This window comes from Nylanderia fulva, unplaced genomic scaffold, assembly GCF_048542155.1.
Source record: "Nylanderia fulva isolate GAGA-0341 unplaced genomic scaffold, ASM4854215v1 Scaffold21, whole genome shotgun sequence".
Lineage (NCBI taxonomy): Eukaryota > Metazoa > Arthropoda > Insecta > Hymenoptera > Formicidae > Nylanderia > Nylanderia fulva.
This window is the reverse complement of record NW_028190275.1, coordinates 1548360-1564465: the sequence shown is the minus strand read 5'-3', so window position 1 is coordinate 1564465 and position 16106 is coordinate 1548360. Positions and strand designations below refer to the sequence as shown.

The window sequence follows — 16106 nt, the reverse complement described above, 5'->3', positions numbered from 1 at the left end:
TTGTTACAGTTTTACTTTTAAATTATATTTTACTTTTAAATGATTACTATTTACTAAATTCAAATCTTAGTTTAATTTTATTATAAATTTACTGTGATTTTATAATATTATATAAATTATTTTAAATTGTACTTACAATATGCATTATGCACATTACAGAGGAATTTCAGCCAAATCAGAGTTCAGATGATGATGAGGAGACTATAGCTAAAGCTGAAGAGGAAATGAAATTAACAACCAATCATAAGGAAGAAGTGGAATTATTGAAGAGAGAATCGGAAATACCTTTGGAAGATCTTCTGAAGGAGTTGCCGCCAGATTATTTGGAGATTTGCAACAAAAGCTCATCGCCGCATAACGCAACGAATGAAGAAAAGCAAAATGTATGTTTACATTTGGATATGAGAAAAAGAAATATTTGTCCATTTTTTTAGATTAACTTTATACAAAGGAAAAAGATAGTGTTGCAAATTTTTTTATTTGATACTAATATCAATGTATTCTAATATAGAAAGATTTTGTGATCATAATATTCTCATTACGGTAAAATTATTTCAAAAAAAGATGAAATTTTAAAAATGATCTTAAATTACTTTAATAGATAAATCTATTCCATCATTAAAAAGAGTTTCTAAAATCTATTATTTGATTGTATCGAAATTCGTGTCACTATTTTTGGTAAACATTATCTTTTATTCTACTCACTCTTGTGTTTTAATAATATAAAATTTTAACATAAAAGTATATTTTTTCAAAATTGATTAAAAAAGCAATTAAAAAAATTTTTAATTGCTGTGACAAAAATTAAACAAAATTTTACAATTTTAATTATAGGACAGCAAAGAAGCGACTGACGTGGATGCAGATTTCGTCGCAGCATCTGGTGAATCGTCGGACGAAGAAGATACTATCATGGAAGAGGAGAGACTCGAGGGAGAGATTGATCACAAACGGGAACTCGATGAACTTAAGGTATATAGTTTTTCTCATTTGTAATCATTAATTGTTCTAATATTAAGAAATAAACGGACGATTGTAATTCTTTTTTTGCCAGATTGTTAGATGTAGAATAAAAATATGCTCGTCTTCATTTAGGCTGACAACGAAATGTCTATTGAAGAACTTGCAGCCAAATATGCAAATATGTCGGACATGTTGATGAACGTGGACGTGGAGGCCGAAGGTAATTATTATAATTATACTACATTATATGTATAAAGGCTTTATTAATTATGTAGTTTTTTATTTGTATAAATTATCACAGTGATGATATTACCAATCCTGACGGTTCGAAATAGTGGTTTTCATTTATTTCGATTACCTTTTGTGCTGTAAAATGAGGCATTTGTCTGAGAAGATTTTTAAAATACAATTTATATAGCATTTTAAAACAAATCTAATTTAATCAAGTACTATTTTTATTCTTCTTTAGGTACGGATAAAGAGAACAGCGACAAGGAAGCGGCACCAGAAACCGAGGACCAAACGAGCAGTAGCGAGAACGAGAGTGAAGAGAGTGATCGCGAGAGTGATGGAGAAGAAGAGGTTCGGTCTCAGAGCGAAGCAGATGTGGGACTTCAATCTCTCCTCGAAGATCCATCTGAAAAACAATCGGACAGCAGAGTGAGTTATGAAAGATTTTTTGTTGTAGATATAGTTTTAATTTTTTAAATTATATTATCAAACTTATTACAAATTGGTGGATTTATAGTGAGTTTTTTTTTAAGTTAATTTGTTAAATTATTTTATATATATGCTAATGTTTTCTTATAATTCCTTTATCAGACATGTGATTACTTTTGATTATAGATTGCAGACGATCATTCAGACGCTCGTAACGAGATGGATAACGTTGCTGCGTTGGCCGAGAGTATCCAGCCTAAGGGAAACACATTGCTTACTACTAGTGTAAGTTTTTTAAATTTATGTTCTTACTTTTTTCGTTAAATTTTATTCTCAAAAATATAGATACATGTATATAAAATTTTATTGATCTGTTCTTCACAATTTAATTATATTTGATATAATCGTTCAACATTTAATATCTTAGTAATAAGGAATTTAAAAATAAATTACTAATTATGGTTATTACAATGTAGCCTACTCGAAATTATATAAATCATAAGATTTTATATTTTATGTATATTTATAAAACTCTGAAATGTCTGTTTTTAATTGTTTACTTTACAAAAATAGTTAATATCTCGATAATTTTTAGCAGAGTGAAACTAATTTCAAGAGTTTTATAATTTATACGAGAATATATTTTGCATAAATTTTTGTATTTATATTTCAATTATTTTATTCTGTATCGGGAAATTTAAAAATGTTTGACAAATAATCCTTTCAATCCAAAGTAATGAAGCAGTAATTTTGCTCGTTATTATTTATGAAAGGAATATCAATAGTGATAATTTTCTTTCTTATGAATAAATGTGTATTTTATTCTAGAAAATAATCACTACAAAATTATTAATAAATCATTTCAGTATATTGCGTCAATTTTTAATAACATACATTTGATAAATTTTAATTATATTTTTTTAAATGTCTAAGCATCAATACATTTGAATTACAAATTATTACACAAGAAGTAACTTTTGTGCAATAAATTTCAAATTATCAATTGGAAAGTAAATAGGCAAATACTAAAAGAATTGAAATAAATGTTAAATTTTTTCAACATAGCTCAGAAAATCTTAATAAAATTAAGTTTGTTTTTTTGTAATGACATTTTGTTGAATCTAGTTCTTATTTATCATCTTTAGAATATTCTTTAACATTATATCTATTTTTTCAGGTTGTCACTAAAATACCCTTCCTTTTAAAACATTCCCTTCGCGAGTATCAGCATATAGGATTGGACTGGCTTGTCACTATGTACGACAGAAAGTTAAATGGCATTCTGGCAGACGAGATGGGTTTAGGTAAAACTATACAAACTATCGCGCTGTTAGCACACTTGGCTTGCGAGAAGGGAAACTGGGGGCCACATCTTATAATTGTACCGACCTCCGTAATGCTCAATTGGGAAATGGAATGCAAAAAGTGGTGTCCTGGATTCAAGATATTGACGTATTATGGGACGCAAAAGGAAAGGAAACAAAAAAGAACAGGTAACAAGACATGAGAAGTTAAATAGACTTATAAATCACTATAAAATATAAGATTTCTTTCCTTTATATATATATATATATATATATATAATAAAGTTTATTATTTTTATATATTTTTCTTTATCTTTAATTTACGATTCATTGATTAATCGCTATACCGACAACAGATATTAGTTCAATTTGACCAATATCTGTTTTATAGTATACAGCGAATAATAATCTATATATACTCTCTATTTAAACTCGCGTGTCAAGCGTCAATTTGACATTATGACATACGAATCCTGTCGGGAGAGACATTTAAATATTTAAATCAATAATATATAATTTAAACTAATTATTTATATTATAGAACGTCTAAATTTATTTTTCTGCGTTTACAGGTTGGACGAAACCGAATGCCTTCCACATATGCATTACATCTTACAAATTAGTGATACAGGATCACCAAAGTTTTAGACGGAAGAAATGGAAATATCTCATCTTAGACGAAGCGCAGAATATTAAAAACTTTAAATCACAGAGATGGCAATTGCTTTTAAACTTCCAGACACAACGGTAATTAATCTGTTATAACGTTATCTCATATTAAGAGTGGTAGAGTTGAATTTATAATTTGTGATAATCATAGTACAGTTAAAAAATAAGTTAAAATTCAGAATATATATAACAAATACATTTACTGAGTTTATAATTGAAAAATTTAGTAACAATGATTTAATGTTAGAAGTACCGTAACTGATTTGTTCCAAATTTATAAAAAAACATTAATGATTATTAGAACGATGTTTGTTAAGTTTATCTTGATTTACGATTCATTGATTAATCGCTATACCGACAACAGATATTAGTTCAATATGACTAATATCTGTTTTATAGTATACAGCGAATAATAATCTATATATACTCTCTATATAAACTCGCGTGTCAAGCGTCAATTTGACATTATGACATACGAATCCTGTCGGGAGAGACATTTAAATATTTAAATCAATAATATTTAATTTAAACTAATTATTTATATTATAGAACGTCTAAGTTTATCTTGATTTTAACCAAGAAAAGTTTGATTTAATAATAATCCAATTTTTTCTGAAATCATAAAAGTTAATTTTAGAATTGAAAAAATTAAATTTACAAAGAAAATACTTATATATAGATAATATTAGACAAATTATAGAAAATTAATTTTATTTTTTATTCTCTCGAAATTTTAGAAAATAGATTGAATCATTTTTGCACTAACTCATTCGATTAAAAGTAATAGAAATTCTTTTATTTGAAACATTGCATTGCTTTCATTGTAGGAGGTTACTTCTTACTGGCACACCTCTTCAAAACAATTTAATGGAACTGTGGTCCCTCATGCACTTCCTTATGCCTAATGTATTTCAATCTCATCGTGAATTTAAGGAATGGTTTAGCAATCCTGTTGCAGGCATGATTGAAGGCAACAGCGAATACAACGAGAATATAATTCGTCGTCTGCACAAGGTCTGTACGTAGTTTTTGATCTTTCCTCTTTTTTTTTTATTTTTTTGATTTAATTTGTAATATTAAAGCTATTTGGTCTTATAAAATAAATTAATTTTCTCATTCAACATAGAAATGTATTATCACATACATTAAACTTTTTATGGTTATATTTAATACAAACAACATACTCCGTAGGTGTTGCGGCCATTTCTCTTACGACGATTGAAAACTGAGGTGGAAAAACAATTACCAAAAAAATATGAACATGTGCTAATGTGTCGTTTGTCAAAGCGTCAGAGATTTTTGTACGATGACTTTATGTCGAGGGCTAAGTAAGTGAATTCTTTAATACTATATCAGCGATCAAAGTTAAAAAAATACTTGATTTTTTTCTAATTAAAAGCGTAGTGATATTTCTTTCATTTTGTTCGTTCACAAAATATTTTATCTTTATTATACAGTAAAATGTAATACAAGTAAATAGAAATGTATTATTAATATATTCAAAAATATTGAAGGATATTAAAACTATTAATTACTGTTTTTATCATTACCAACAATTTATTCCTTATTTTGTTAAAGGACAAAGGAAACGCTCGCCAGCGGAAATCTGTTGAGTGTAATTAATGTGTTGATGCAATTACGAAAAGTATGCAATCATCCGAACTTGTTTGAGGTACGACCGACTGTTTCACCTTTTCAAATGGAGGCACTCGAATTTTTTACTGCCTCGTTGGTTTGGAGTGTGTTCGATCACGACCCCTTTAAGGTAAAACAATAATTGTGTTCACAATTCTGTCGCTTGTTTTATTGATATTCAAACAACCATTACTCAATTTTTGCAAATTGTGATTTGATTTTTACAGCACATCCAATTGTCTAGCCTGAACCTTTTGCTGTTAGATCTGGAATCGACGCTTAATGCATTTGTTGCACACAGAGTGACACGATTGCAAACGCCTAGAAAGCTTATAGAGGAAATAGATAGCCAGCCAGAATCAATGCCGAGGTGTCCGTCCGGCCGATTTAAGATCAATGTTAGATTATCGAATCAAGCGAAACCAGCGCAGCCGTCAAATACACAGCAGCAAACGCCAACTAGGCTGAAGAATCTTGCTGGAATAATACCCACTCCAAGAGTGGGTACGTCCCTTTCGATAAAATCATTAAATACGAGCCAGGCTGGTTCGGGACGAGGTAAGTTTAGGATGGTGCTGTCATATTTTATACTATTAATATTTTAATGGTCTTATTAACATTTTCACGAAATATATGTATCTATATAAATCTTTCTTATTTTTAATACAATAATTCTTATTCTTAGGTGTTACGTTGAGAGTCGCAGGTGGTCAACAATTGCAAGGATATTCCGTACAATTAGTGCCACATCAGGGTAGCGTGAAAGGTAAGCAGTCCTTATTTTTTTCTCACTCTTTTTAGTAATTTATCTTTAAATTGTATGGTAGTTTCCAAACTTGGAAGTTTATCACCTATATTTATTTTGTAAATAATTTGAAATTTCTCTTAACAATAATTGTATCAGGTATTTTTTGCAGTTTTCTATACAAAACATTTCTATATGAAAAATGTTTAATTTTTTTATTCCACTTTTTACATGAAATATCTTATTGATTGAAGATTGTATAAAACAATTTACGAAAAAGCTTATAATAGTTTGCTTATAAAAAAAAAAAAAAGATTATTGTGTGCATCATTAATCAATGGTTGCTGTTGTTTCTCACTAGGCAATCATTTTTGCAGTGATGCTAAATTTATTGTTCCTTACTACCAGCTTGTTTATAATCTTTCCATTTATAAGCATTCTAAAGTTAAGGATACAATAATTCAAAATCAGCACATGTACTTGTAGTTAAACGCGAAATGTCTAAATATATTCATATTCATATTTTTGTTAAATTTTCTTACTTTTTTTTTTTTTTTTTTTTTTTTTTGCTAAGAATACCATATTTGAAAAATTGCAAGAATAGTCGTATTAATTTAACGTAGACAGTAGCAAATTTATCCGCGATTATGAACAATATATATATATATATATATATACATACATACAGGGTTTGTCCGGAAAGTAATGCGTCGCATTTTTTTGTGACGCGACTATACATCGCAGAGCGATGGGACCGGTTGGGGAGGAAGGGGGGTACCCTTAGCTTTCCAACGGTAGGTCGCTCAATTGTTTCCATGCGCTTGGAGGGTTAGGACGGCTTATTCTGTGAACCTCTGCTTAGTGGTCGCGTCGAACTTGTGATGGAGAGAACGATAGAGCAACGCTATGCGATAAAGTTTTGCGTGAAGCTGGACAAGACGCCGCTGGAAACTTTTGAAATGCTCAAGAAAGTTTTCGGGGACGATTGCCTTTCCAAATCGCAGTCAAACAGATGGCACAAGATGTTTAGAGAAGGTCGGAAGGAGGTCGCCGACGAGGCCCGCGCAGGACGCCCGTCAACATCGCGAACGGACGACAATGTGACTCGTGTGCGCCAATTATTGAATTCAGACCGTCGAATAAATGTTCGCTTAATGTCGGAATTATTGAACTTGCCGAAAACGATTGTTCACGAGATTGTATCGGAAGACTTGGCCATGCGGAAGATTTGCGCAAAACTTGTGCCCAGAGTGTTGACCGATGCGCAAAAGCAACACCGAGTGGAAGTTTGTGAAGAACTCAAGCAGCCGCCCTACAGTCCCGACTTGGCCCCGGCGGACTTTTTTTTATTTCCTCGGCTGAAAAGGGAGCTCAAAGGACAACAGCTCGAGTCGGTTGACAACGTACAAGCTACTTCGACGGCCTCCCTGAACAGCATCCCAGTCAAGGAGTTCCAGAAATCTTATGACGCATGGAAATCGCGTTGGCAAAAATGTATTGACGCAGAAGGGTCATACTTCGAACAATTTTAAGTTGTTTTACCTATGCGATCAATAAATTCTTTTTTAAAAAAAATGCGACGCATTACTTTCCGGACAAACCCTGTACATGTTTTATAATACATATAAATTTTCTTAAAATAGCCATTCCCGTGGCAACACTGGGACACAATACTCAAAGTACTACCGTGACGTCCACCACGGCAGGGACAAACGCGCAAAGAATCACAGTGGGGAACGCTAGCCTCAGAGATGGCATTCAACGACTAACGACGCAGACCGTCACAGTCAAACAAGGTGATTCCGTCCAGAGAATAGCGGTGCCTAGTTTTGCACAGCTGGTTCGAACCTCTACCGGCGGACATATCCTTTTAACGTCGAATCAACAGAGTCCTAATACAGGTTTGTCTTCGCGCATTTTTGTTAAACCATTATAGCAGTGGCAAACGGATAAAAGAGAAAAAAAATGAATAACACGTTTTGTACCAACAGTTTCATTTCCAGTCATGACCTCCAGCGGACCTCCTGCTCGTTTCACAGTACTGAATACCAAATCGCTGATGGGTCTATCCACTTCGGCTGCCACGACAGTGAACAAGGTTGTCGGCGGTGTAGTGACGACGCCGAGCGGGCGACCCGTTATGAGAGTGCCTCCTCTGAACGTCACTACCTCGCAGTCACCATCGAGTGGAAGTAGCCAACAGCAAACCAGTCAACAATCGTCATCGATACGCATCACTAGACAGGCTCAGAAGGAAGCCAATAAAGTACAGAGTAAATCCGAACAGCCCAAATCCGAATTTTACTTGGTAATTAAACACAGATATAAGATATGGATTTTTTCATAGCAATTTAGGACTAGAGAATCAATCGTTTAACTTTCGAGTACTTACGTCGAGTCAATTTTATTCTTTATTTGATTTTTTGTTTACTTTTTTGTTTTTTAAGAATAATGAAAGTTTTACTTAATGAAATTTTTAATTATTCCCCGTTAGACGGTACTTAGATAATAGAGATTTTAACATTACTGATTGCTCTTTACAGCCGCAGTTGGAGGAAGAAAGACGACAGAGAAGGCAGGCCAAACTGCATCTTACAGCAAATATCAATGAGCGGAGATGCGCGGCATGTCCACTTTACGGCGAAGATCTTTTCATGGCCTTGAGAATTGGCAAGCCTACGACAGCTTGTCGCTGGCACAATGGTTGGGTGCATTGCGCGACGGCTAAAAAGAACATTCATACTCGCAAGGAATTCTTTTCATGCACGGAGGCGCTCGCTGAAGCCATCAAGAGCACAGAGCAGATTGTTGAAGAGCTAAAGGAAGTCTTTGAAAGGTTAATATATAATACGATACAATTTAAAAAATTAATATTGATTATACATTAAATATTATCGATGAATCAATTTTTTTTTAATTTATATTAATGCTTGTGTGTGGGAAATTTTCTTTGATTAATATTTTGTAGCAAAAACTTAATTAGATATCTCTTCTCTTTTAAATTGTTAGTATTGAATAGTCTGGTTTAAATATCTCGCAAATTAAAATTCTGTCAATAGCTGCTTTAAATTGATAGAAGAATAAACATTCTATTTTGTTATTTTTTTTAATATAATTTCTGAAACAAGATAAATTTTTTTGTTATATAGATTTGTGGTCCACGTGCCGGCTGTGCGCGCGCCGACGCCTCGTTTCCACGTATCCCATCCACCGCCTCACAAATTGTGGGGTGAACGTCAGCTACGGACCGAACTGCAAAGACAACTGTCGCCGAAATTGGCATCGGTTCATACGATCTCGAGTCTCATGCTCACACAATTCCCTGATCCCAGACTTATTCAGTACGATTGCGGCAAGCTACAGTCGTTGGATCGTTTATTGAAGAAGCTGAAGTCCGGAAATCATCGGGTTCTAATATTTACGCAAATGACTAGGATGTTGGATGTTCTCGAAGCTTTTCTGAATTTCCACGGACACATATATCTACGATTGGACGGCACCACTAGAGTGGATCAACGTCAGGTAGCGATCAATTTATGTCGTTAACAAGATACTATAATGTAGATGTATTATACACATCTAAATTTTTGAAATGTTGATTTTATTTGGGATTTAATCTTTCGTATAAATTAAAAGAAAACATTGTACTTATAATAGATGACAATTAAAAGTATAACAAAAGCATATAAAATTTTTAATGTACGAGACATGTTTTTGCCGCAAAATTTTATATCGTAATGTTAAAAGAAAAAGATAACTGGAATTGCTAACGATGCTAATGATGCTAACGATTTGACACGCAGATTCTGATGGAGAGGTTCAATGGTGACAAGCGAATCTTTTGCTTTATTTTGTCAACGAGATCTGGCGGTGTCGGTGTAAATCTTACGGGAGCGGACACAGTAATATTTTATGACAGCGACTGGAATCCCACGATGGACGCCCAGGCGCAGGACAGATGCCACAGAATAGGACAAACGCGAGATGTACATATCTACAGGTATACATGCGAATTAATATTATTAATGAAGAAATGATTTTAATAAAAAATTTATTTTAATAACTTAAATTATTTATATTAAAAATCTATATAAATACATTCGATTGTATTATTAGCATTATTGAATAATTAACAATTAGAGTAAAAGTTTAGAAAAAATATATTTATTAATCCTAATTAATAATATAATAGCGAATATATAATTTAACGATTTATATTTCAGATTAGTCAGTGAGAAGACTGTAGAGGAGAACATTCTGAAGAAGGCGAATCAGAAGAGATTACTAGGCGATCTCGCAATTGAAGGCGGAAACTTTACTACGGCATATTTCAAAAGCGTAAGTACTTCAATTGGAAGATTTTGCATCTTACGAATTGTTTCTTCATATTTCAATATATTAAAAAGAAATGTGAAATAATATTTGAAGTTAATTTTTATTTATTTGTTATAAGTTTAAAACTTTCTTTGAGTTACAATATTAAAATTTAAGTTTATGATTGAAATTAAAATTGACATGCGCTGCACGAAATATCCTGTTTCAATGTTGAAAACGATATATTTCGATTACATAAAAATTAAATACTCGCAATTGTTCCTCACCCATTTACCTTTTGTATGATAAAAATTATTTTCAGTCTACCATTCAAGATCTGTTTAATATCGATCAATCGGAGAACGATGCGTCTACACGAATGGCTGAAGTATTGGAACAGACTCGAGAACGAGAAAAAGCTTGGAGCAAAGAAGCGGTAGCAGGATCCTTTCAGAGCGGTAACTCGAATCAGCATACAGAGGAGAAGGCTGCCATTGGTGCTCTCGAAAATGCTCTTGCCGCCGCGGAGGAAGATCTCGACGTTCAAGCTGCGAGAACTGCGAAAGCGGAAGCTGTTGCTGATCTCGCCGAGTTTGACGAGAACATTCCGCTGGAGGACGGCGACAAGGATGAGACGCAGGTCAGCAAAGCGGAGCAGGAGGTTCAGAATCTAGTGGCTCAGGTAGGATAAACATTTCTCGTTGACTCGCTGGGTCAGTTGAGTCGTTTTTATTTGTTTCATTTGATCGATTATTGTCATTTTTAATACTTGTGTATTAACTCTTTGACTCTGTAACATTTTATTTAGCTTACTCCAATTGAGAGATATGCTATGAAATTCGTCGAGGAGGCAGAAGGCGCGTTCTCCGCGGCACAGTTAGCTGCGGCCGAACGGGAGCTCGAGGAACAGAAGAAGGAGTGGGAATTGGACCGGTTGCGGGCGCTGCGCGAGGAGGAAGAGCGGCGGATGCGGCTGGCCGACGACGACGAGAAGCCGCTCACGTTCGGCCGCGAGGATGCGCAGAATCAGGTCAATAGCACCGCCACTAAAGGCGGCAATTCTAAGCGATTAGTTAGTAAGAGGCTAGCAGTACCGAGTAGAAGGAGTTTGCGTAGACGTGGCGGTAGTAGAGTAGGTCGCGCCCGTCTCGAGTCTTCGTCTGAGAGCGAAAATGAAACCACTAGCACCGAATCAGACTCAGAGTCACAGGAAGAGGACATAGTCGAGGATAGCCTCGACGAGGAATCGAGTCACACGGAGAGTCAGAGTCAGGGGGATGAGGAGGAAGAGGGAGAGGGAAATGGAGGCGAGGAGAAGGAGGAGAAGAACGACGAAGAGGAAGAGGCGGGTGAGGAAAGCGAAGGCGGGAGGGCGAACGATCGCGATTATTCCGAGCGAAGGGGAGGTTTCTCGAGGCGAAAGGGTCGTTTAGCAGGATCCGGTTCCTACAGTCGAAATCACTTCGATCTGAATAGCCCTCGCACTAGATCTCGCGGAAATGTCCACATCAATTTGTGGACACTGGACGTAAGTCCGATTCTGCCCGGTGTAAAGCCAAATCGTCGGCAGCGCAAGAAATTTCACCGCGCTAAATCCGAGGAAACCGTATTCTCATCGTCGTCGGACACGAGTCCCAAGAAAAGCGTACGTATTAACATGAACGCTAAGTCAGTTCAGTCCATCAATTTTTGTCAGAACGCGAAAATTTCCGAGGATGTGGAGACTGAGCGAGATTTGACGAGAAATGATGTGGACTTGACTGATTCTAATAGCGTCGAGCAACGAACTGCTAATTCTAACGCGGAGCGACCCGCCGACGATCACGTAGATCCGATAACGCCAGTTGTTAAAACGCAATCGGAGCAAACGAAAACGTCGGAATTGAATTCGGATAATGCGGAGAAAAATATGAAGGAGAAAAATGATGAGAAAATCGTGAACGGCACTAATTTAATAACCGTCTGTTCTGTTCAAGTAACGCGGTGCTCGCAAAAAATGTTGTCCACTATTCAGAAAAAGTTCGAACCTGAAGTAAATCGCAACGAGGATGCCGAGAACCTTAACGTGAATGTTAGCGCGAGGGATTCTCGATCCTCTCCGAGCGCAACACAATCGGACGCATCCTTGAAATGTTCGAAAGAGTTGACGACCAAGTCCAAGTCCGAGTTTAACGTGTCAGCCAATTCTTTGTGCAACAACGCGCGAGGAAAATTAGCCGCCGCGACGTCGCGAGAATCGGGAAGCACCGAATCGTCTTCGAGCCTTTCGATTCCCCTCTTGCGATCGAAGACGTTGCGAAACGCAAGTCCTGACGTGGTTGTTGAAAAGAATCCCAAATCGGTCGCGATATCTCGTGTTTCAATCGCGCAGCGGAATTGTAAAACGAATGCCGATGATTCTCGTAGTAATCCGGTCGAGGATGAAGATAAGAACGGCACGCGCGATGATGCTAATGACAATACCGAATCGATAGTATCCTCAACGCGAAAGTATACTAGTCAGAGACACAATTCGAAGAGTGATAATTTAAACGTCGCCTCGTCGCAAGAGACGGAAAAGGCAACAGGTGATCCGGTGTCGAATGCACCTGACTCTCTAGCCGCTTCGGTAAAGAGCGAAGCTAATTTGATCGAATATAAATATAAGATACGAAGACTAGAAGTGACGATTCCGCGTAGCGTGATAACTCGTAGTTCGAAAAATTCTTCGGCCGTCAGTAATCATTCCGAGGAGAGTAACGTGCGGTTAACAGACGTACAAGGTCGAGAAGGTCGATTCGACATCGGAGATTAAAAGCGGGTCACAAACGAAAACGAGTCAAGGAACACGAAAAGTTGATACGACGGATTCGCAGCACTCAGTCACCGAACAGAGCAGAGTCACGCGATCGATAGCCGCTCCGTCGACGCCTCCACCTTCAACTGGCGGTGACGAGACGACAAATTCGAAATTACCGGTGCCGAGACGACGACCGGACACTCCCTTTCCGCGATCGGTCAGAAGATCCGCGGTAATTGAGAGCAGCACTCCTGTGAGAGTCTCGCCTGGTCGAGGCGAGAAATACGTAACGCGAAATTCGAAGCAGGGTCAGGACAATGGTCTGGTGAGTCCGATGATATTCAGACGCAGCAGATCGATACCGCCGATGAAGCCAGACCCTAAGGAGCCGGTCGTTGTTTCGGCACCAAAAACACGCCGTCCAGACACTCCACGACCTAACGTGCCCAATTACAACAACGAACCAGTTTCTAGAGTGACGCGCTCGGGATTGACTTTAAATTCCTCGGCGAAGTCGGTTTCATCGCCGTTATTCTTTTCTCCCACTTCCGTGCTTAAAACAAGCGTCAAGCAGTCGCGAATCTCGCCGACGAGCAGCGAAAACGAGACTCCCACGAGTTTGGTGTCGCCGTCCTACGAGAAACCTCAGAGAACCGCCAAGGTTGTTGCTATTCTCACTATGGATATGAGAAATCACAACAGTAACAAGACTATTTCGGGTCAGCCCAAGTCTGCTGCTAATTGCGAGACGAAAGGCCAGGACAAGGAGTTTCTCGTGCCGCGATTGTCGCTGAGAAATCAGGAGATCGATCGCGAGGAAGGCGATTCGTCCGACACCAAGTCCAGGAGACTGCGCAGGGAATCGAAACGCAAAAATGCTACAGCGCCGGAAAACGAGGAGACTAATTCCGACGATAGCGACAGGGAACCGACGCAGAAGAGGTCCTTTCGCTTCGCATGTCTCTCCCTCGCCATCCTCCTCTTCCACGGTGACACGCTCTGACAAACTGAGGAACGCCACAATATCTTGAGTCTCGCTAAAGTATTGTCGCGATAGTGTAGTCGTCGTCGAAGAGCCGAGTATCCCTCGAGTCGGGAATACTGTTCGATTACTCGGTCATGTAGTCGATTGCTACTACTGTCTACTACTCAGTCCGCTTATTGCGATGCCGGTTTTGCGCTCAATATTTGTCGCATGATATTTTCTCGTCTTGATGCTTCTTTTATTAATATTCTCTTTTGATGTGATATATATGAGAAATTATCAGCATTTCTTGCGTTATATAAAAAGATAAGTTTTGTGCATATGCACATATACATATGTATATTTACGTTTTGGAACGATAAAATTGCAGGTGCATTTCTTGTAGATTTGGACGAATATTTTTTTATTTATGTTTCTTTTGTAGGACTCGAGAAAGGAAAAGTTGTTGTTTCGTAAAAAATGAAAAAATTAAAAAGTAAAAAAAAGAAAAAATCGCAATTTGTGATAGTTTGAGGTAGATATCTAAACTACGCATTTTTCAATTTGATCAAATCTCTTAGATTTCTTTTGTTATATATATATTTTTTATCGGAGAACTCGTTTCTCTTATAAAGAAATATAAAAATGTGAGAAGCAAATAGTAAAATAAGGGTAGAGAAGTAAATTATTGTTATTTATGTTGTAAAATAACGCCAATTATATTCAAGATTATTATGAGAGATTAATAAGAGATGCAAAATATCATGAGATAAATGTCTGATTGAAAGAAATCTTAATCTGGCATCTTAGAGACGCCTGTGCGTTATACGCGCGACTTGATTATGCGTCTTTTGTTCGTACTTATCTCATATTTAGCGCTCAATGGTTGTTTGTATTTCACTTTGAAGTGAACATGGCAATTTTTATCAAAAAACATTTAATAAAAGGTTTTAAATGAACTATATAATCATTAAATGAAATTAAATTACATAATTATACATAAATAAAATCAATTTATCAATTAAATCATGAGACTAAAATTTCGAATCAAGGAAATTGTACAGTATGCATAATCGAGAAACAACATTTATGAACAAGAATTTATACATGAGAGAGAGAATCTGAAAAATAAGAGAAAACAAACACGTTTAGCGCTAACGTGAGACACGAGTACGCATCTTTGTACATAATCACATTACGATTACGATAAACAATGCGTTTCCTTTTTGGATTGTATCGCGGGTACACGTGTAATATTTGTAGCGTTGTAAATTGCGTGTCTCCGATCCCGCCTGCCCACTCTCTTATCTCATTTTATTTTATTTCATTTTATTTTAATTTTTTTGTTTTTAAGGTAGGATCTGTTTCTTCTGACTGCACTTTTCTATGGTCTCTGATCTGTTTCGCGTTCGCCTCTCATTTCCGCTAAATATCTCGTGTTGAATTTAAAAGAAAAAATAAAAAAATAGAAAAGTGCAGACGGCAAAGGTGGATTTTTAGGCGCGCGTGCATGACGATTTATATAAAACGGTGTGACAAGTGAAACAGATGTATGTATTATATTAGGGAGAAACGAACTAGTGTAAAACATTAATCGAGCGATTCTCTAGTGCGCCATATGAAACTATTCATACAAACACACATACACGGATGAGAAACGGAATAAGGATATAAAGAAGTGTACGAGATAAAGTGCGTGATTCGATTCCACTTTAATTAGTTGTTTCGGTGGTTAAGTCTGAATTTAATGAGTAAAATTATAAAGGAAATTTTGATATATGACGTGGATTTAATTAATAATGATCAGGGTTGCGTGGTTTAGCTGCTGTTTATTCGCGAGAAAAGAAATTTCAGTTATGCTGTCTTAAACTACGTAAGTCACAGAACATTATATTACGTATTATCGAATGCATAAGGATATCCTTGCTCCGCTCTTACTACCCTTGCTCCTCTTCCTCCTCCTGACACACACATGCACATAATGTAATATTTAAGTTGCGTGCCTGTATTTTGTATGATCGAGCGAGAGTTCGAAGAAGATGAAAAAAAATAAACGAGATATTCCTTGCTATA

The 16106-nt window shown here is 36.3% G+C and overlaps 1 protein-coding gene across 1 annotated transcript in view; it reads left to right on the top strand.

The window, feature by feature from the left end:
• Window positions 1–16106, top strand: part of dom (domino helicase) — a 24621-nt gene extending 8515 nt beyond the window's left edge. Inside the window, 22 exon segments of the mRNA XM_029307540.2 lie at window positions 160–383; window positions 835–972; window positions 1096–1183; window positions 1433–1623; window positions 1810–1908; window positions 2801–3116; window positions 3500–3674; window positions 4424–4610; window positions 4788–4924; window positions 5175–5361; window positions 5459–5789; window positions 5917–5997; window positions 7620–7877; window positions 7968–8284; window positions 8520–8812; window positions 9126–9498; window positions 9780–9976; window positions 10200–10314; window positions 10613–10972; window positions 11099–13048; window positions 13050–14015; window positions 14017–16106. Coding sequence (XP_029163373.2) covers window positions 160–383; window positions 835–972; window positions 1096–1183; window positions 1433–1623; window positions 1810–1908; window positions 2801–3116; window positions 3500–3674; window positions 4424–4610; window positions 4788–4924; window positions 5175–5361; window positions 5459–5789; window positions 5917–5997; window positions 7620–7877; window positions 7968–8284; window positions 8520–8812; window positions 9126–9498; window positions 9780–9976; window positions 10200–10314; window positions 10613–10972; window positions 11099–13048; window positions 13050–14015; window positions 14017–14100 — 7067 coding nt within the window. The 3' untranslated portion in view covers window positions 14101–16106.